The 21669-nt window shown below is 53.6% G+C and overlaps 1 protein-coding gene and 1 long non-coding RNA gene across 3 annotated transcripts; both read left to right on the plus strand.

Annotated features, from left to right (window-relative positions):
• Nucleotides 1-1491: 1491 nt before the first annotated feature.
• Nucleotides 1492-16803, plus strand: MAN2B1 (mannosidase alpha class 2B member 1). 2 transcript variants are annotated; one of them, XM_036422876.2, is made up of 24 exons: nucleotides 1492-1699; nucleotides 2393-2495; nucleotides 2670-2843; nucleotides 3464-3657; nucleotides 4084-4216; nucleotides 4439-4584; nucleotides 5001-5117; nucleotides 7455-7540; nucleotides 7625-7745; nucleotides 7825-7903; nucleotides 8106-8215; nucleotides 8579-8686; nucleotides 8943-9059; nucleotides 10176-10400; nucleotides 11848-11945; nucleotides 12023-12140; nucleotides 13213-13331; nucleotides 13420-13521; nucleotides 13700-13787; nucleotides 13976-14056; nucleotides 14738-14971; nucleotides 15705-15860; nucleotides 15968-16070; nucleotides 16567-16803. In XM_036422876.2, exons 1-24 carry the CDS (start codon nucleotides 1541-1543, stop codon nucleotides 16674-16676), a joined length of 3081 nt encoding a protein of 1026 aa, XP_036278769.1. In that variant the 5' UTR covers nucleotides 1492-1540; the 3' UTR covers nucleotides 16677-16803. The 2 variants fall into 2 exon arrangements, with proteins under 2 accessions (XP_036278769.1, XP_036278768.1); XM_036422875.2 differs by having other exon boundaries at nucleotides 1493-1699; nucleotides 7458-7540.
• Nucleotides 16804-20091: 3288 nt separating this feature from the next.
• LOC118710406 lies at nucleotides 20092-21095 on the plus strand. Its single transcript, XR_004985401.2, has 3 exons — nucleotides 20092-20511; nucleotides 20608-20611; nucleotides 20892-21095. It is a non-coding gene; the product is annotated as an uncharacterized LOC118710406 (long non-coding RNA).
• Nucleotides 21096-21669: the final 574 nt, after the last annotated feature.

Raw genomic sequence — 21669 nt, forward strand, 5'->3', positions numbered from 1 at the left:
AGCTCCAGTGCCCTTCACCGTCTCCCTGCTGGAGCACAATGTGGGTGGCTTCACAGGGAATTTTGTGCATTGGCCCTTTAAGAGGGTGCCTAATGTTCAGCTGTTACTCCCTGGCAGACAGCACCCTGCTGCTTTTCACAGCACCTCCTCAGTGTTGGTGCTCTCTACTAGGGCACCCAGCTTGTGGATTAGACCCCAGAGTTCTCAGTGACAACCCCTCACAGCTGAGACGTCTCTCAGGAACTTCAGTTGCTGTCTGTGGGCGCTGCCCTTCCGTGCCTCCGCCCCTCCTCCTAATCTCTATGTGGTCTCCACGTTCGGTCCTTGGGTTTCAGGGTTCTCTCCTGCAAGTCTTCCATTGATTATTCGGGAAGTTTTTCTATATTTTAGTTGTAATTTCTATAATTTAGTTTGTTCCTGGGAGCATGCCCACGCAGCATCCACTTACTCTGTCGCCATTTTTAATCTCCTAAAATCACAATCTTTAAAATATATATATATATTTTATTGATTTAAAAAATATATTTTATTGATTTTTCACAGAGAGGAAGAGAGAGGGATAGAGAGTTAGAGACATCGATGAGAGAGAATCATCGATCAGCTGCCTCTTGCACACCCTCCACTGGGAATTTGCCCGCAACCAAGGTACATGCCCTTGCCTGGAATCGAACCCGGGACCTTTCAGTCCGCAGGCCGACGCTCTATCCACTGAGCCAAACCGATCTCAGCTAAAATCACAATCTTAATGCTATACAAGTTGCCCCTCTTTTTTCTATTAATAATAAAAATATTTTTTAAAAAATCAAACAGAGTTCTAGCTGATGCTCTATCCACTGAGCCAAACCTGGTAGCATTCAACCCTCTCCCCTTACCCTATATAATTCGTTGGCACCTGTCAAGCGGTTCAGGGACCCATTTCCTCTTAGTTAAGTTTCCCTTAATAAGCTCCATTAATTATTAGACTAGTGGGAAGACTCTTTGGTTTTCCCCTTTTCCCCTGCCCTCCGCTATGGAGATACAGTTTCAGCCTTGGGGCTTTTTCCTGGAGCTGCATGTACTAACTTCTCCCAAGGAGGCTGGATGTCTGTCTCCCATCCCCAGCGCTCCAAGGACAGTTCCTTTACCCAACGTCTCCATTCCCATTGGACAGAACAGGGCCCTCATCAAACACTCCCTGCTCCGAGCCCCAAGGCTAATGTAACGCCGGAGGGCCCCAGGCACACTGTCCACCTCCCAGGCAACCCGGCGCTGGCGGGAAAACCCTTGACCTCTGGACTCTCAGGGACCAAGGGGGTCCCCCAGGCCACCCGAAGGCGGCGAAACGTCCACGGCTCTTCAGCCAAAGCGAGGGTGGGACGCGCCAGTGCCCCTAGCAGTATCCAGGACCACGGCCTCAACCAATCACAGGCCGAGTGGCGCCCTAGCCCCGCCCCTCCAAGCTCCCATTGGCTAGGCGGCAATCCGGGGGGCGGGGCCTCCGCTGGGCTTGGGCGAGCCGGGAACTGGCTGTGGGCAGTGGCGCGGAGGCGGCGGAGCAGCCATGGGAGCCGACGCGCGGCCTTCGGGGGAGCGCGCCGCCGGCGGCCGGGGCGCAGCGCGGCCCTGGACCAGCTCCCGCGCACGGTGCCCAGCGCTCCCGCTGCTTCCCTTCCTTGTTGTGTTTCTGGCTGCGCCCAGCGTTCGGGCCGCGGGATACGAGGTGAGCGGAAATGTCCATAAGCCAGAGAGGGAAGCCCCGAGCGGGGTCCGGAGGGGCGGGTGGGGCGGGTGGGGCGGGTGGGTCTGCCCTGGGGTGCCCTGGTTGATATGGTTGCCGGTGGGACTGAGTGCTGCCGGTACCTGCTGTCCTGCGCCCGCGGATCAGCTTGACTGGACTTTGCATGCATTGATCCGAGACTGGGTGTGTGTGTGTGTGTGTGTGTGTGTGTGTGTGTGTGTGTGTGGCGGGTGCTGGTTGAGACCTGGAGCTCCAGCCAGCCGGCCTGGAGCTCCAGCCTGGCTCTTGCACTTCCTGTCTGCGTGACGGTCACTGCACTTCGCTGATCTCTGCGCTCTCATCTGAAAACTGGAGGTAATAGTGTCCCTGTCCCGCGTGGTGGTTGCTTGGCATTCATAAATGCTTCATAAATATTAGCTACTGCTATTATTCTCCCAGGGGGTGAATGAGGCCGCCCTGAGGACTGTGCCACTAGGGAGAGCTGTTATCTGTCAGTGCAACTATGTGTGTGTGTGTGTGTCCTCCCTGGGAGTGCCTGTCCCAAGCTCTCCGAGCTACTCATCTCCAGATCAGGACTTCCCTCGTGCCCCCCACCCCTACGCCCACCCCAGCCCGCCTCTTAGCTTTGGGGTAGGCGACAGGGTGTGTGAGTGTGCGTTTGGGGTCCCCGTGCAGACATGCCCCACCGTGAAGCCAAACATGCTCAACGTGCACCTGGTGGCCCACACGCACGATGACGTGGGCTGGCTCAAGACAGTGGACCAGTACTTTTATGGCAGTGAGTAGAGGTGGGGACTGACGCCTGGGACTCCCGGGACCCCTCCGAGCTCTTCACATCCTCTCTGGGCCCTGGGTATGAGGGTGGGGGCAGTGCCCAGCGTGGGGTCCCGTGTCTAGGAATGTCCCCCTTTGACCTGCTCGTCCCTGATTGCTTTGACCCCTGTGTCCACAGTCCACAATAATGTCCAACATGCGGGCGTCCAGTACATCCTGGACTCTGTCATCTGTTCCCTGCTGGCGGACCCCGCCCGTCGCTTCGTCTATGTGGAGATGGCCTTCTTCTCCCGGTGGTGGCATCAGCAGACAAAGGCAACACAGGATGTTGTGCGGGACCTGGTGCGCCAGGGTGAGCTGCCCCGAGGAAGTGGAAAGAGGAAGCCCAGCCTAGCTTATGTTTTTGCCACCCTGCCTCTGAGATTTTGTCATGCTGCGTGCAGACCCACTGTGCATGTGATCTGCCTGCCTGGAAGTTCTCTTTTTTGTAGAACTCTTAAAAAAAAAAAAAATATATATATATATATATATATATATCTTTTATTGATTTTTTACAGAGAGGAAAGGAGAGGGATAGAGAATTAGAAACATCTATGAGAGAAACATCGATCAGCTGCCTCCTGCACACCCCCTACTGGGGATGTGCTCACATTCAAGGTACATGCACTTGACCAGAATCGAACCTGGGACCCCTTAGTCTGCAGTCCGGCGCTCTATCCACTGAGCTGAACCGGTTACGGCTCTTTGTAGAACTCTTATGCATCCTGCAAGGCCCCATCTCCAATAGACCCTCTGGGAAGCCTGCCATGCGGGAGGCCCTCTGTTCCATATCTGGCTAGACTGGCCTGGGAGAGACCTCTCCTCCTCCAGGCCAGGGCATGCAGGCAGGTCTTCTCACCCCCTGCATTTTGCCAACCCCAGCCGCACTCCTGGCCCTGACCGCCTGCCTGGATTTTGCCCCTCCTGGCACAGGGCGTCTGGAGTTTGCCAACGGTGGCTGGGTGATGAATGACGAGGCGTCCACGCACTACGGAGCCATCATAGACCAGATGACTCTGGGCCTCCGCTTCCTTGAGGACACGTTTGGCAACGACGGGCGCCCCCGTGTGGCCTGGCACATCGACCCCTTTGGCCACTCTCGGGAGCAGGCCTCCCTGTTTGCGCAGGTACTTTCCCTGCCTCCCTTGGACCTTCCCCTTCATTGCTTTGACTCTTCCTCCCACCACTCAATCCTCTCTAACTTGGGACTTGTCCCTCTAACTTCTTGAGACGCTGCCCCAGCCCAGGCTGACCATCCCCTCTAGCTGCCGACTCCCCCTCTCCTGGTCCTGCCCCATTTGCTGGGATCCTGGCTGCTCCCCAAGCCAGGTGGCGGGTGGAGGCCTGGCCTGTTTTGCTAGAGGCTTCTGGAAGCCAAGACCCCTTCCATCCTCAGCCTAGAGAGAGTGTCAGAGAGAGGAAGGGAGAGGGAAAGAAGCATAGACCTGCCTTTTTCTGTGCTCTGACCCACCCCTTTCCTGCGGGGGGGCTGGAGGGTGGTGGTGAGAAGGCCTCGCACTCAGTCATCCTGTCCTAACCCCCTCCACTCCCAGATGGGCTTTGATGGCTTCTTCTTCGGGCGCCTGGATTACCAAGACAAATTGGTGCGGAAGGCAAAGCTTGAGATGGAGCAGGTGTGGCGGGGCAGTGCCAGCCTGAAGCCCCCCGCCGCCGACCTCTTCACCGGTAAGGGGGTGGGTGGGTGGGGGCAGGGCCGCCTCCAAAGGCATGGCTTCACACTCTGCTGTCATCCTCCTGAAGTTTTTAATGATTCACCAGCAAGGCCTCAGCCCTTTGCGCAGGGCCCCTGCAAATTCTGAAGTCCGACTTGGGTGGGGCGTGGCAGACTATGAGTCCAGGGCAGGCCCGGGGGTGCTGGGCTACCCCCTGAGTCAAGTGTGGCCACAGGCGTGCTCCCCAACATGTACAACCCGCCGGACAACCTGTGCTGGGACGTCCTGTGTGCTGACAAACCCATCGTGGATGACCGCCGCAGCCCCGAGTACAACGCTGAAAACCTGGTTGCTTACTTCCTAAAGCTAGCCAAAGACCAGGTAACCCCGGTGTCCAGAACCTGGAAAACAGGGGTGCATAATGCATCAAGCCCTTCTCACGCCCAGGGATTGGTTCCCTAACACCTCCTCGTACCCTCAGAGGAAGGGGATAGTCTCTTCACCTCGCCGTGTCCTCCTCCTGGGTTTGCGTGCTCCTGATTAGGAGCCTGTGGGGCCCTTCCCCACCACACACACTCACGTGGTCATGAAACAGCACGGCAGGCCCAAGGGAACTTACTCGACAACTTGTGGCTATTTCTGTCCATGTCCCTGTGTTCCCATGTGACACACTGCTGCACACCTCTCTCCCCGTGCTACTGTGCATTCACGATTGGCCACATATGTATACCAAGACACAGCTGTGCAAGGGGTGGCCAGGACACTGTGGCCTGAGGACACCCCCACTCTGTCTGCAGAGCCAGTTCTACCGCACCAACCACACGGTGATGACCATGGGTTCGGACTTCCAATATGAGAATGCCGACATGTGGTTCAAGAACCTTGACAAGCTCATCCAGCTGGTCAATGCCCAGGTGAGTGTGTCCACCCTGTGTGCACATGCATGCTTCCATCCCTGGTCCTTGGGTTAAGGGGAGTAGCTGTGGGTGCTCCCTTAGTTTTCTTTTGCTCCCATAAGGAGAGCTACTCACCTGAAAGGTAGCAGCTCCAAACAACAGAAATATCTTATCTTGTAAGATATTTATCTTATCTTATAGTTCTACAGGTCAGAAGTTCGACACTCGTCTCCTGGGGCTAAAATCAACGTGTCGGAAGGGCTGCGTTCCTTCTGGAAGCTCTAGGGGAAAGTTTCCTTGCCTCGTTCATCTTCTGGAGGCCACCCACATTCCTTGGCTCATGGCACCCTCCCTCCGTCTTAAAGTCTGACCCTGCTTCCGCTGCCACATCTCTTTCTCTCACTCTTTCTTCTTCCACTTTCCTCTTCCACGTTTAAAGACCCTAGTGATTACATGGGGGTCACCCAGATAATCTAGGATAATATCTGTTTTAAGTTCATCTGATTAGCAACTTAATTCTGCCTGCAAACATAATTCCTGTTTGCCATGTGACAGGTATCAGGGTTGGCCATTTTCAGATGTATTGGTGTGGCTCTTGCAGTTGGCCTGTGGCTCGTGGCTGTTGGCTGTGTGGGCAGGCAGTCACGCTGCTGTCGCACAGAATCTGTCTCCCTTCTTCCATCTAAGATGCTCCTTCCCATCACTTTCATCCTCAGAGTTGTCTGCCAGCACAATCTCCATGTCTTCAACTTCCACTTGCTCCCTGAACAGCTGTTTCCCCAAAACACCAAGAACCTTCCCGAAGACATTTCTCAGTCTTCCCCATGTCCCCGAGGAGCCTGGATCACTTCCTTCTGCACATACCATGCTCCTGGGCTATCAGGACATCACCCTTCCTTGGTTTTTCTCCTGCCACTGACGGCTTCTTTGACCTCTCCTTTCTACCGGAGGTGGGAATCTCTCAGTTCAAATCCTGGCTCTGCCACTAACGGGCTCTGTGACCTTCAGAAACGTTTAGCACTCAGTGCCTCCCCGTATTCTTACCTAGAAAAAGGGCATAGAAATGGTTCTTACCTGATAAGGCTGTGTATGAGGGCTTAATGACTTCATTTACACAGGTCAGTTAGAACAGTGCTAGGTAAAATAACAAGTATTATGGTTTTTGTTTATTATTTTTTGAGGCTGAGAACATTCTGCTTCTCCTTTAAGATCCAATGTCTCCTATTCCAGGAAGCCTTCACAAACCCCAGGCAGAGCTCTTGCTCTTCCAAGGTCCTCACACCATTTCACACATACCTGTCACGTCCAGGCTGACTGTAACCAACTGACTATCTCAGTCTCTCTCCTGCACTTGGCTGTGAATCCCTCGAGAGCGGGGCCGGCCTGTGGTTCTGTATTGCGCCAGCCGTCCTGAGCACCAAGTTGAAGAATCGAGTGGTTGCTGAGCGAATACAGTGTGTGTGTGGGTCTGTGTATGTAACGGTGTATAGGACAGTGCTGAAGAAGTGTAGATGTGTGTCCGCACATCAAGGCCTGTGGTCTCATGCACTTCCCTTCAAGTGAGTGAATAAGCATCTACTTGTGTACCAGGTACTGGCACAAACATCCTTTCCTCATGGAAGATGTCACCTTCTTAAAAAAAAAAAATGTTTTTATTGATTGATTTGAGAGGAAGAGAGAGAGAAAGAGAAGGGCGGGAAACATTGATTTGTTGTTCCACTTATTGATGCATTCATAAGTTGAGTCTTTTTTTTTAATTAAATTATTATCTGTGTACATATTTTAACATTGCCCCCCCCCACATACCCTCCCTTCCCAGAGCATTAGCTGAGTCTTTTTTTTTTTAATTGTTATTAAATTATTATCTTTGATTAGTTGAGTCTTGTATGTGTCCTGAATGGGGATTGAACCCACAACCTTGGCATATTGAGATGACACACTAACCAACCGAGCTTGTTCCTCTACCTCCCTCAGCTGAAAGTGAGCTTCTATTCATTATGACAATTGTGGCATTTAGCAATAACATGACAGTGTTGAGAAATGATTATTCCTGCCCTATATGTCAGATTTAATTTTTCCATGAGAGTTTTTAATAATGTAATTGAAATTATTTAAAAGTTCAGTAATATTTCAGATTTATTCTTGCACCACTGAAATTCTTTCCAGGCTGGTAATATTTAGGTTTGGCCAAAATACATGTTCACACTTGGTTATTGGTTGGCATTCGAAATGTGTGTTAAGGGAATCTGAACCCACAGGGTGCATAAATGTGTGTATGTGTTGCCCACCTGTGGGCCCGCGCCCTCAGGAAGTTGCAGACTCCAGAGGGCTCACACATGCAACACCTTCCCCCAGCAGCAGGCCAATGGGAGCCGTGTCAATGTTCTCTACTCCACTCCGGCCTGCTACCTCTGGGAGCTGAACAAGGCCAAGCTCACCTGGTATTTGGGGGGCCTGGGGAGCTTGAGGGGGGTTCGCGTGCCCTGTGGGTAGTGACTTTGCCCGCAATGCCCCTGCCGCTGCAGGTCGGTGAAACAGGATGACTTCTTCCCCTATGCCGATGGCCCCCACATGTTCTGGACTGGCTACTTCACCAGCCGGCCGGCCCTCAAACGCTACGAGCGCCTCAGCTACAACTTCCTGCAGGTGAGTGGGTGCCAGACGCATGGGGGCAGGCCAGGGGTCCCAGCCGGCCCCATGCCTCAACATACCCCCTGCCTCCTAGGTGTGCAACCAGCTGGAGGCACTGGCAGGTCCAGCGGCCAACAGGGGACCTTATGGCGCCGGAGACAGTGCACCCCTCAGTAGGTGTATGGTTGGTGAGGGGGTTGGGGGTGGAAGCCAAGCTGGACAGGAGACCATGGCCACATCCTCGAGTCCCTTCTGAAAGCCCCTGAGAACCCTGGCGCCCTGCACGTGACCCTTCGCATCTCCCTGAGATCAGGGCTCAGAGCCCTGCACAGGCCCCGCCCAGCTCACCACTCGCTCACCACCCTCTGCCCGCAGATGAGGCCATGGCTGTGCTCCAGCACCACGATGCGGTCAGTGGGACCTCCAAGCAACACGTGGCCGATGACTACGCTCGCCAGCTGGCCGCTGGCTGGACACCCTGTGAGGTGCTTGGGTCAGGGTCTGGGGAATAAGGGCGGAGACAGGGAGGGCGTGGCCAAAGCAGTGGGGTGGGGTCTGGAAGGGCTTGTGGGGCGGGGCTTGTGGCAGGAGAGGCATAGGTAAGAGTGGGGCAGGACAGGGCAGCAGGGCGGAGCCTATAAGAGCTAGTGGGGCGGGGCCTGGGATGAGGAGTCTTGAATGGGGCGAGGCCTGGAAGAGCTACTGGGGTGGAGGGTGGGGGTAGGGGTGGGGGTGCGGAGACAGAATGGGGCAGGGCCCAGAAGGGCTTGTAGGGCGGGGCCTGGGTGGGACGAGGAAGCTCCCCGTGGGCTTGCGGAGTGGACCCATGCCTTCGTGTTCCTCCCCAGGTTCTCCTGAGCAATGCCCTGGCGCGGCTCAGCGGCTCCAAGGAGATGTTCACCTTCTGCCACAATCTCAACACCAGCCTGTGTCCGCTCAGCCAGACTGCAAAGAGCGTGAGCCCCGCTTGGGCTGGGTGGGCTGGGCTGGGCTGGGCTGGGGTGGGGACGGGGCCGGAAGGCAGGTCTAGTGGGTGGGATGAGAGTGGTGGGACTGATGTCCCTGGGGGCCAGGTCACGTGGGCCACAGTCTCGCTGGGGCAGGATGGAGACCACCTAGGGCTTTGGGTCACCAGGGTCATGGCAGCGCATCGGGGATGGGTTTGGGAAAGGTCTGCAGTGGCTCATGCGCACTCTGGTCCGCCCACCCCAGTTCCAGGTGATCGTTTACAACCCTTTGGCGCGGAAAGTCAATCGGATGGTGCGGCTTCCGGTCAGCAAACACGTTTTCCTCGTGAAGGATCCCAGTGGTGCAGTTGTGCCCAGCGATGTGAGCTCATTTAATGAATATTCTTCCCACAAATACCCTCCTCCAATGACTCCCTCCCCTCCTGGGCGTTTCTCCCTTACCTCCATGGACGTCTCCTCTCTCGGATGCCCTGCCTTCTTGGATACTTGTCTTCATGGATACCTGCCCCCCACCCCCATGAATACCTCTCCTCCAGGACTTTCTCTTCCTCCTCTGAATCTGCCCCCTCTGCCCCTTCTGCCCTTTAATATCACATTCTATGGGAATATTCCTCCCCTGTAGCTCCCTCTTTTTAATATCTCCCCATGAAATATTTTTCTTTTAAAAAAATATGTTTTTATTGATTTCAGAGAGGAAAGGAGAGAGAGAGTGAGAGAGAGAAACATCAATGATGAGAGAGAATCATTGATTGGCTGCCTTCTGCATGCCTCCTACTAGGGATCTAGCCTGAAACCCAGGCCTGTGCCCTTGACTGGAATGGAACCCCGGACCCTTCGGTCTGCAGGCTGACGCTCTATCCGCTGAGCCAGACCAGCTGGGGCGGAAATATTTCTCTATTTATGGATATTCCTCTCATCCCAGAAGGCCTCTTCCCACGAACCCTTCCTCCCCCAGGAATCTTGTTTTTCCCTCACTCCTCTGCCTCAAAGATCCCTTCCCCCACTCACTTCCTCACAACTCCCCCCCCCCCCCCCCCCCAGTCTCTTTACTCTCCTTGGGGGTTGTTTTCTATCTACTAAACCTTCTCTGCAATCTTTTTATTTTTATTCATTTCATAGGGAAGGAAGAGGGAGATATAGAAACATCCATGATGAGAGAGAATCATGGGTCAGCTGCCTCCTGCAAGTCCCCCACTGGAGATGGAGCCCACAACCCGGGCACGTGCCCCTGACTGGAATCGAACCCGGGACCTTTCAGTCCACAGGCCGACGCTCTATCCACTGAGCGAAACCGGCTAGGGCTCCTCTGCAGTCTTGAACTCAGAATTCCTCTCCACCCTCATTAACCCGCCCCACACCTCCATTTCTTCTTCTCGTCCTGGGCTCCTCCCCCTTCTGGAGCGTGGCCCTCCCTGTTAACGCCTCTGTATGCGTACGCACAGCCTCTTGACTCAGACTCCCTTCTTCCTGTCCCGAGGTGGTGACAATGCCCAGCTCCAATGTCCAGGAGCTGCTTTTCTCAGCCTCCGTGCCTGCCCTCGGCTTCAGCATCTACTCAGTATCCCAGGTGCCTGGCTGGAGGTCACGGCCTCGCCCCCCCGAGTCCAGATTCCAGAAGTCCTTATCTTGGATCAAGTCCTCTTTTCATGTCAGGTCATTACTTGTCAAGCCCTCGTCCCACGATTTGACCATCCAAAATGAGGTGAGAACCCATTCAGATCCCCTACTCTGAGATGTCACAGTGAGCTGCATTGACTCTGGGTCAGCAGGCCCTGGGTTCATGGTCTAATGTCCCCCCCCCCCCCACTGTGTGTCTCCGCGTGAGTGACTGCCTTCCTTGGAGTCTCAATGTTCCCTACCGGGGCTGTTTTGGGGGACTGATTGATTATGGGTGGCACTTGACAGATACGGCAAAGCTGATGGTGGTAGGGGCCTGCAAATTAAGTGAAGGTGTGTCAAAGACCGGAGGGAGGAAGCCGTGTGGCCACTTGGAGGACATTTTGGGGGAAGTGGAATCCAGGCAGACAAAAGCGCTAAAACAAATGAAAATATATGAATTTTTTTTAAAATATATTTTATTGATATTTTACAGAGAGGAAGGGAGAGAGATAGAGAGCCAGAAACGTCGATGAGAGAGAAACATCGACCAGCTGCCTCCTACACACCCCCCACCGGGGATGCGCCCGCAACCAATGCACATGCCCCTGACCGGAATCGAACCCGGGACCTCTCAGTCCGCAGACCGACGCTCTACCACTGAGCCAAACCGGTTTCGGCTGAATTTTCTTTTTTTTGTGTGTGTTAATCCTCACCTGAAGATATTTTCCCCCCATTGATCTTAGAGAGAGTGGAAGGGAGGGGGAGAGACGGAGAGAGAATCACCGATGTGAGAGAGACACATTGATGGTTGCCTCCCCGATGTGCCCAGGCCCAGGGATCCCGCCTGCAACTGATGTATGTGCCCTAGACCGGAATCAAACCCAGGACCCTTCAGTCCGAGGGCCAATACTCTAGCCACTGAGCCAAATCGGCGAGGGCTTCATGGGTCTTCAGAAGTCTGCTTGACCTTGGCACTGTGATTCTTTCTTTCTTTCTTTTTTAAATATATTTTATTGATTTTTCACAGAGAGGAAGAGAGAGGGATAAAGTCAGAAACATTGATGAGAGAGAGACACCGATCAGCTGTCTCTTGCACATCCCCTACTGGGGATGTGCCCGCAACCAAGGTACATTGACCGGGATCGAACCTGGGACCCTTCAGTCCACAGGCCGACACTCTATCCACTGAGCCAAACCGGTCTCAGCAGCACTGTGATTCTTATCAGTTACACTAGCTGTTCTGGGTCCTCAGCAGACCAGCTAAAGATTGGATGTAGGGGTCGCAGTGACCTCCGGCAGCTATGGGGAGACCAGGAATTGCTCAGCAGCACTCACTCGTCCAGGAATGCCTTGGAGAGGGTCAGGAAGGGCAGACTGATGATAAGGTCGAAGGTGGGGCTATCAGGATTTGCCAGTAGGGTCAGGAGTGAGGACTGAGCAAGAGAGAGGAGGGAAGAATGACTCTAGGGTGTTCCTCCTGAGCCCCAGGAAGGAAATTGCCCTTGGCTGAAGGGATGGTCATTAACATCTGTCCACCCTCTTCTGCCCAGTACATCTCGGCCAGGTTTGACCCTGACACGGGGCTCTTGATGGAGATGAAGAATCTGGAGCAGGACCTCCTGCTGCCTGTTCGCCAGGCCTTCTACTGGTGAGGGATGACTACCAGGCCGGGAGGGGCTGGGAGGAGAGCTGGGGTCTCCTGACACGTACCTTTCCCGGCCCCAGGTACAACGCCAGTACAGGAAACCAACTAAGCTCCCAGGCCTCAGGTGCCTACATCTTCAGACCCAACCAACAGAAACCACTGTTCGTCAGCCAGTGGGCTCAAACCCGCGTGGTGAAGGTCCGGGGCCAGGACTGATGAGTGGGCATTTGGGTTATGTGTGTGGACGTGTGTGTGCAGCCTGGGAGGGTGGTATGCAGTGTGCGGGGTGGGAGTGGGGGAGAGGGCGGGCTAAGACTGAGGGGAAGATTGGAAATCCTCCCACAGGGCTGGTATTCACCAGCTTTTATGTGGCGTACAAAGGCATTCACATCGGCTGCGGGGGTCAGTAGAATACTCATTAGTAGCTTCTGAAACTGTGTGTGGAGTGAATGGGGAGAAATAGGCAGAGTTTCTTGAAGAGTTCACCAAGGATCTGCACTAGGACAGGATTCTATTTGGGGTGGATATTGGAGAGTTCACACTTGGATAGGGCTTGGGTGGGTCTCCCTCGGTGGGTAGCTGAGCAAGCGTCTGGTTGGGACCCGGAGCTTCTTGTGGACATTTCCTGTCAGGATGGGAATGGGGCAGGAAATGGTAAGACTCACCTTTGACGTGAAGGTTAGGATATAGTTTTACTGTCGTAACAGAATCACCCAAATTAACTGCCTAAAACGAGACAGGATCTTTCCATGGGACAGGAAGTCTGGCTGCATCATCCAGGGTGGATGGGTTGGTTCCGCAGGCATCCAGGCCCATATTCTATTTCATTGCTTTGCCTTCCTCAGCCTTCAGCTTCTACCTCAGAACCCAAGATGGCTGCTCAAGCCCCAGCCATTACATTTGCACTTGAGCTAGTGGGAGGGGCAAGAAATGTTGTCACACCACATTAGTCACTTTGCTGCGTTGGGAAGAGCACAGCCACTGATAGCCTCAGAGAAGGCTGGACGATACGGTCTTTATCTAAGGCAGCCACATGCCCAGCTAGAATCCTATTCTGAGGAGGAGGATGGGGTAGCAAGCAAGAAGGAATTGGCATTGACTGTGGCGGGAAGTATGGGCCTCACACCTGGGCAGATGAGGCCGGTAGGTTGTGTTCTCGTGCTCTTAGTGGGGTTGACCCTGATGTGGGCGTTTGTGAGGTTCACGGCAGGGGAGGACATTTGTAGGGTTCCCCTCCACTCACGCTCACACTTGCCCACTGTGCCTGCAGACGGCCTTGGTGCAGGAGGTGCACCAGAACTTCTCGGCCTGGTGTTCCCAGGTGGTTCGCCTGTACCCGGGACAGCGGCACCTGGAGCTGGAGTGGACGGTGGGGCCCATACCCGTGGGGTGAGTGGCACGCCTGGACCTCTGGGGCGGGGCCAGGGCAGGGTGAGGGTAGGCCTGCCTCACAGTTTTGCTATCCCGTTGGGTCTAGTGATAACTGGGGGAAGGAAGTCATCAGTCGTTTTGACACCTCGCTGGAGACAAAGGGACTCTTCTTCACCGACAGCAATGGCCGGGAGATCCTGGAGAGGAGGTGGGGTGACTGGGGGCACCCAGGAGTGGACTGTGGTGTGTGGGGGCACCTGCCGATCCTATGAGTGTGGGTGGGAGAGTCTTGTGGGGGAGTGAGGAGTGGGTGAGTCTGGGGAAGGGAGTTGGGGAAGGGGAGCCAGAACACAGGTCTGACCAAACTCCTCCCCTCCCCTCCCCAGGCGGGATTATCGTCCCACCTGGCAGCTGAACCAGACTGAGCCAGTGGCAGGAAACTACTATCCAGTCAACAGCCGCATTTACATTACGGTACCCCCTCCCCACCCCTTCCCTTGTCCTGCTCCCCACTTTTCCAGACACGTCTCCTCTATGGTGTCCCCCCTCATTCTTAGCATCTCCCTGCTGCCATTGGCCGTGTCCACCAGGCCCTGTGCTGCCCGCCTGGGGCCCGGGCTGGCTGGCAGTGTGCTTCCTCACTCTCAGCCTCTTGCCCCCAGGATGGGAACATGCAGCTGACAGTGCTGACCGATCGCTCCCAGGGGGGCAGCAGCTTGAGCGATGGCTCCATGGAGCTCATGGTGAGTGGTCCCAGCCCCATCTAAGCCAGGCTTCTCCCACCAGTGCCCCCCAACCCCCGGGCCCTGCTGGGCCTTGAAGCCAGGTTCTCTTCCAGTTCTCTGCTAGTTGCACCCTTCTGTTTGGGGTCCCACCAAGCTGAGACCAACATTCCTATGTAAGAAGGTTACTCCTCTTTTATATATATATATTTTATTGATTTTTCACAGAGAGGAAGGGAGAGGGATAGATAGTAAGAAACATCGATGAGAGAGAATCATTGACCAGCTGCCTCCTGCACACCCCCTACTGGGGATGTGCCTGCAACCAAGGTACATGCCCTTGACCGGAATTGAATCCGGGACCTTTGAGTCTGCAGACCAACGCTTTATCCATTGAGCCAAACCAGTTTCGGCAACTCCTTTTTTTTGAGGGTGAGATTGAGGGGTAGGGTTAGGGTGAGCTATTCCATATTTTTTATTCAATCTCTCCAATTCCTGCCCTGCTCTACCCAGGCTTCCTTTAGGTCTCTACCTCCCTCTCTTCTGGTAGATAGGATTACCTCATCTGCTGGGGTCCCCCATACCATACCTTCATTCTCATCTGATCACCCCAGTGTTCACTTTACCTGGAAGGTCCCACAATTTCTGGCCCTGAGATAGGCCAGAGGAGCCTCCACCCTCTTTTGGCCACTTTCCCCGCAGGTGCACCGAAGGCTGCTGCGAGACGACAATCGCGGAGTTGGGGAGCCACTGCTGGAGTCAGAGAATACGGGGTTGTGGGTCCGAGGGCGGCACCTCGTGCTGCTGGACAAGGCCCGGACCGCGGCCGTAGGGCACCGGTTGCAGGCAGAAAAGGAGCTCTTGGCCCCGCAGCTTGTGCTGGCCAGTGGCGGCGGCGGCACCCCCTACCACCTAGCGGTCTCCCCGCGCAAGCAGGTGAGGGCTGGGGGGCCTGCAGAAAGAGAGGAGCCGGATGAAGCCCGAGGTGGGGGCAGATCTCTCTCGGCTGTCAGGACCCACGGCGCTGGCCCCCAACTCTTCCCGGGGAGGCCATGCTCTAGCTAGCGTCCAGTCGCAGCGTAGTCCCACCCCTCGGGCACTGGGTTCACACCCTCCGCTGCACCCCTGCTCCCTCACCTTACCTCCTCCGGCTCCGCCCCGCTCCTCGCCAGCCCCGCCCTCTCTGGGGTCTCAGGCCAGATCAGTTGGACTGTCCTCCAGCCCAGCTCTGCCCCATCCGCTCCTTAGCTCAGCCTTTCTGTTTCTGGTTGGGCCCCATCCGTCCCACGTTAAATCCTGCCCTGGACCACGGCTAATCCCTTCCCCTCACTAAGCCCCGCCCCTCACGTCGGGTCCTCGCCTTCTGGCTCTGCTCAGCCCCGCCGCTCCGGCTCAGCTCCGGCCCGGCCCCGGCTCAGCCCCGCCCCTCCGGCTCAGCCCCGCCCTCCGGCTCGGCCCCGCCCCCGGATCAGCCCCGCCCCTCCGGCTCAGCCCCGCCGCTCCGGCTCAGCCCCGCCCCTCCGGCTCAGCCCCGCCCCTCCGGCTCGGCCCCGCCCTCGACTCAGCCCCGCCCCTCAGACTCGGCCCCGCCCCTCCGGCTCGGCCCCGCCCCTCCGGCTCGGTCCCGCCCTCGGCTCAGCCCCTCCCGCTCCTTCCTCCCCTCCCTCAGTTCTCGGGATTGCGGCGGGAGCTGCCGCCCAATGTGCACCTGCTCACACTAGCCCGCTGGGGCCCGGAAATGCTGCTGCTGCGCTTGGAGCACCAGTTCGCCCTCGGGGAGGACATGGTCGGCAACTTGAGCAGTCCGGTTACCTTGGACTTGAGGGTGAGGAGGGCAGAGGTGGGAAGAAACAGGAGAGAAGCCAGAGCAGGGAGAGGGGAAACTTCCCGTGGACCCTCCCCCGCTCAGCGCCGCCCATCCGCTGCCTGCAGGACCTGTTCTCCGCCTTCACCATCACCGACCTTAAGGAGACCACGCTGGCTGCCAACCAGCTCCGGGCCAAGGCCTCCAGGCTCCAGTGGACACCGAACACGGGTGAGGGCTTGCCCCTGGGGTTGGGAGCTGGGGGCTGTGTGGGCGGTGTGGGAGGGTTGGCCAAGACCCACTGCAGCTCCAGGGTCTGTGGTGGTGCTCAGATCCAGGCTGGGGGTACAAGGCTCTTAAATTAAGTACAGCAAACTAGTGGTGGGTCTTCGGTGTCTGAGGTTGGAGTGCAGTCCCAAGAACAAGACCCGAGTCTCTGTCAGTGTCTAGTTTGGGAGGTGGGGCTTTTCATCCACCTTGGGGTTTGCTTGACAATCCTGGAGGTGGGACTTGAGGGTGTGAAGGCAGTGGCCAGGCATTGGGAGGGATTTGGGGACCTGGGGGTGGTATCCGGGGCCTGGGAAGCAATCGAAGAGTCTGGTAGTGAGGCCCTCGCGACGGATTTGAGGGTACATGGCTTTGTCCAGGCCCAGGGGAGGGAGCACAAGGGTGAGGAAGGGAGGCAGAGTGAGTCTGCGCCCCTCACTCCTCCCCTGCACCTCTCCAGGCCCCACACTCGAGCCCTCTCCCTCCCGGCTGGACCCTGCCGGCATCACACTGCAGCCCATGGAAATCCGCACATTCCTGGCCTCCGTCCGATGGGAAGAGGAAAGCTAGACCTGCTGCGGGCAGGCTGCCCCCTTTCCAGCTGAGCCCCCTCCCCGCAGGGGTCAGGCCAGCTTCCTCTTCTCTTCTTGCTGCTGTTACACCAGTGAAAGCCATTAAAATGCCACAGCCAAGCCTTCGGTCAAGGTGTGACTGAAAATTTTTTTGAGGGTGATAGAATTTATGACCCAGAAAGGTCTCCAGACTTGAGCTGACCCTTGACCCGAGGCCTTGCAGAGAGGTCATGGCCTGGGTCCTTACACCAGACTCTACTGTTCACTGCCCCCCCTCTCCCCCCGCCCCCGCCTCATGGTCTACCACAGTGTTTCCCAACCTTCTCTCATGATGAGAATCACCTGGTGGAGTTGTTAAAACACAGATTCCTGAATCCCAACTAAGAAGTGCTAAACTAGAATTTTTGAGAACATATAGGTAAAATTGCATACCTAACTTAGTGCTCTGTATATAAAATCTGTCTTAGAGCACTAGTTAAGTATACAATTTTACCTATATGTTCCCAAAAATTCTAGTTTAGCACTTCTTAGTTGGGATCCGGGAATCTGTGTTTTAACAACTCCACCAGGTGATTCTCATCATGAGAGAAGGTTGGGAAACACTGGTCTACCACACCGCACACTCAGTGAACCAGACACACCTGGGGCCGCCTCAGCCTGGCCCTGAGGCGAGGAATCTGGGAGGGCCTGGGGGAGGAAGTGAGGAAGAGGATTAGGAAGTAGGTCCGACAGTAGGGACTAGGACCTGTGGGTATTGGAGTCGCAGACCTCTCAGGAAGCAGAGTCTGGCTTGCCCTCGTTCTGGTGTGCCCTGGGATCAATTTTGGAAGGAGACCTTGTGATGAAATAGGAGGTTTAGAGTAAAAATGAAGTGACTTTGGTGTGCAAGCCCCTTGAAGGCTCATCGAGGCCACGGCGGGGTGTGACTTAACTGGTCAAGAGGGCAGAGTTTAATTGGGGAAGGTCTGAGCTCAGCTGGGGAGGGCTGAACCAATAAGGAGGTGGGGCTGGAGCCCAGGCAAAGGCAGTGTCAGGTGGGGGTGGGATCCACCTGCAGCCCATGAGAGACCAGCATTGCACCCTCTCCCCAAGTTGGATTTGCCTTCAGAAAATATTTCTGAGGCCTCTTTGGGGCAGGATTGGGGGGTTGGAGAGGATAGGCCTGGGCTAGGAACATCTGGGCAGTGTGTCCCCTCTATTCCCACTTTGCTGAGAGTTTTTCTGATCAGCCATAGCCCTGAGCACGAATCCGTGCGCCAGTAGGTCACTGCCACTTTCCTGGAGCTCTCCGCCCGCTGCCCCACCCTCCTGTAGTTCCCGTTCCCCTCTCCCCCCTCATAGCTTGCTGCCCTCCCCCCTCCTGTAGCTCTGCTCCACCCTCCTGCAGATCCGTGATCTGGTGGTTCCCCGTTGGTCGTTACATCTCAGGGCGTAACAGATAACTAGCATATTCCTCTCTTATTATATAGGACTTTATCTGCTGGACTTTATCAAATGCTTGTTCTGCACCTGTTGATATGATCTTGTGACCTGTGTTTTTTTTTTTTAAATTTAAATTATTGTTTAAAGCATTACATAAGTCTCCTTTCCCCCTCATTGACCTCTCTCCGGCTGCCCCCCCCCCCCCCTCACTCCAGCACATGTGTCCATTGGTTATGCTCTTATGCATGCATACAAGTCCTTTGGTTGACATCTTACAGAATCAGACTTTGAACAAGGCTGATTCTTAAATTTTTATGGAAATGTGAAGGGTCAACGATAATGAGGATATATCTAAAGAAGCTAGGAGAGGAGATGTATCCTGTCACATATCAGAATTTGTGATGAGCCCTAGTTGATTTGGCTCAGTAGATAAAACCTGTGGACTGAAGGGTCTCAGGTTCGATTCCAGTCAGGGGCATGTGCCTGGGTTACGGTCTTGATTCCCATTAAGGGACGTGCAGGAGGCAGCCAATCAATGATATTCTCTCATCATTGATGTTTCTATTACCTCTTCCCCTCTCTCTTCCTCTCTGAAATCAATAAAGATATATTAAAAAAATTATGATGAAATTACAGCAATTAAGATCATGTGGCCCTAGCTGGTTTGGCTCAGTGGATAGAGTGCTGGCCTGCAGACTGAAGGGTTCCAGGTTTGATTCCAGTCAAGGACACATGCCCAGGTTGTGGGCTTGAGCCCCAGTAGTGGGCATGCAGGAGGCAGCTGATCAATGATTCTCATCATTGATGTTTCTCTCTCTCTTCCTCTCTGAAATCAATAAAAATATATTTAAAAAAAAAGATCATGTGGTTTTTATCCTTTAATTTGTGTATGTGGTATATCACATTTATGTTTTATGGATATTCTGCCAACCTTGCACCCCTATAATAAATCCCACTTGATTATGCTGTATGATCTTTTATTAAAAAACTAGAGGCCCGTTGCATGACGAGATTTGTGCAATAGGTCTTCCTTCCCTGGGATCCATGCTTTTGCTCCTGCAGGAGTCTGCTGCCTTTGCTGCAGACTCCAGCCAGAGTCTGCCTTCTTCATCTTCGCCGCAGCCTCTGGAGTCTGCAGTCTTGTCTTCACTCTGGCGCTGGAGTGCTGCTCCTGCAGATCCCCTTACTCCCCACCCTCCCTCTCATAGCAGGAGTCCTGCCCCTCCTGGCCACTCCGTGCCAGGAGCAGCTGGGCAGCCACCATCTTTGGTCTTCTAATTTGCATATTCCCTCCTGATTGGCTGGTGGGCGTAGTGGAGGTTCAGTCAATTTACATGTTTGTCTATTAAGTAAGATAAATTTTTATTGATTTCAGAGATGAAGGGAGAGAGATAGAAACATCAATGATGAGAGAGAATCATTGATCGGCTGCCTCCTACATGCTCCACATGGGATGGAGCCTGCAATTGGGCCTGTGCCCTGACCAGGAATTGAATGGTGACTTCCTGGTTCATAGGACTATGTTCAACCACTGAGGATATTTTCCCATTGATTTTTAGAGAGAGTGGAAGAGAGAGGGAAAGACAGAAACACTGATATGAGAGAAACACATTGATTGGTTGCCTCCTGCACTCACCCTGACCAGGGCCCTGGGCTGGGGAAGAGCCTGCGACCAAAGTATGTTCCCTTGGCTAGAATCGAACCTGGGACCCTTTGTTCTGCAAGACAATACTCTATCCACTGAGCCAAACTGTCTAGGGTGGGATTTATCCGTCTCTTCCAGATTGTCCAATTTGTTGGTGTTTGGTTGTTCATAATATTTTCTTACAATCCTTTGTATTTCTTTGGTGTCAATTGTTACTCCTCTTTTATATCTGATTTTATTTGGGGCTTCTTTTTTTCTTGATGAGTTTGGTTAAAGGTTTGCCAATCTTGTTTATCTTTTCAAAGAACCAGCTCTTGGTTTCATTACTGATCTTTTGTATTGCTTTTTAGGCCATATTTCATTTCTATTCTGACCTTTATTATTTCCTTCCTTCTACTCACTGTGGGCTTTGTTTATTCTTTTTCAAGTTCCTTTAAGTATAAAACTACATTGTTCATTTGAGCTTTTTCTTGTTTCTTGAGGTTGGCCTGTAAGGCTATGAAGTTTCCTCTTAGGACTGCTTTCCCTCTGTCCGACAGATTTTGGGTTGTTGTGTTCATTGATTTCAAGATATTTTATTTTTTATTTTTTCCTTGATTTCCTTAACACATTCATTGTTTAGTAACATATTGTTCAGCATCCGTGTCTTTGTGCTTTTCAGTTTTCTTCTTGTGATTGATTTCAAGTTTCATAGCAGTTATCGTCAGAGAAAGATGCTTGATATTTCAATTTTAAACTTACTGAGACTTGTTTTGTGTCCTAACATGTAGTCTGTGCTGTGCCAGCACAGCCAAGGGTTCGGCGAGCCTGAGCAGGGGTGACGAAGGATGGAGAAATAATAAAGAGAAAAAGCTGGGTCTAGGTGGGTCTTCTGTGTCTGGCTGAGGCCACAGAACAGATCCAGATTGCAAGCTGATGCTTTATTTTATGGTCAGGGGTAAACAAGGTAGCTTACAATGTTCTTGTAAGAACATTGTTTTGGCAGCACTTGCTGCCCCTCCCATAGCCCACTAGCTACCCAGGAAAGATCCAGGGAGCAGTTACAAGATTATGTTTAGAGGACTGTACCCTCCAAGCTGGGACTTGTTTGTGATTTTGCCAGCAGGTCAGTCTGAGGCTTAACCCTATAACTGCTTCCTACAGTAGTCTATCCTAGAAAAAATTCCATGTGTATTTGAAAAGAATGCATAGTCTTCTGCTTTGGGGTGGAATGCTCTGAAGATATCAATTAAATCCATATGATCCCATTGTCATTTAAGGCCACCATCTCTCTCTCTTTTTTAAAATATATTTTATTGATTTTTTTATAGCGAGGAAGGGAGAGGGATAGTTAGAAATGTCGATGAGAGAGAATCATCGACCAGCTGCCTCCTGCACCCCCCCACTGGGGATGTGCCTGCAACCAATGTACATGCCCTTGACCAGAATCGAACATGGGACCCTTCAGTCCGATCCTCACTCTATCCACTGAGCCAAACCGGTTCTGCAAGGCCACCGTCCCTTTTTGATTTTTCTGTCTGGAAGATACACAGAATGGCCAGATTATGATCTCTGAACATATAATAATCTGACCACTCAGTGTAGACTCACCACAGAATTGGGATTTTAAAAAGGTTTTTCCACGTATAAGAACTGCATTGTGAGTAGTTAGAAAGTAGCAGAGGACTTACTAGCCAGAGGATGGGGGCCACTATCTCCTGGTCCCTTAGACTTCCCTTTATACATAAGTACACTGAGTGGCCAGATTATTATGCTTTCAGAGATCATAATAATCTGGCCACTCAGTGTATATACATTGATGTCAGTGGGGTGCTAAAATCTACTAGAACTGTATTACTGTCAGTCTCTACCTTATGTTCATCAAGATTTGCTTTACATAGTTAGGTGCTCCTATGTTGTGTGCATAAATGTTTACAAGGGTCAT

The sequence above is a fragment of the Pipistrellus kuhlii genome, unplaced genomic scaffold (genome assembly GCF_014108245.1).
Source record: "Pipistrellus kuhlii isolate mPipKuh1 unplaced genomic scaffold, mPipKuh1.p scaffold_m20_p_73, whole genome shotgun sequence".
Lineage (NCBI taxonomy): Eukaryota > Metazoa > Chordata > Mammalia > Chiroptera > Vespertilionidae > Pipistrellus > Pipistrellus kuhlii.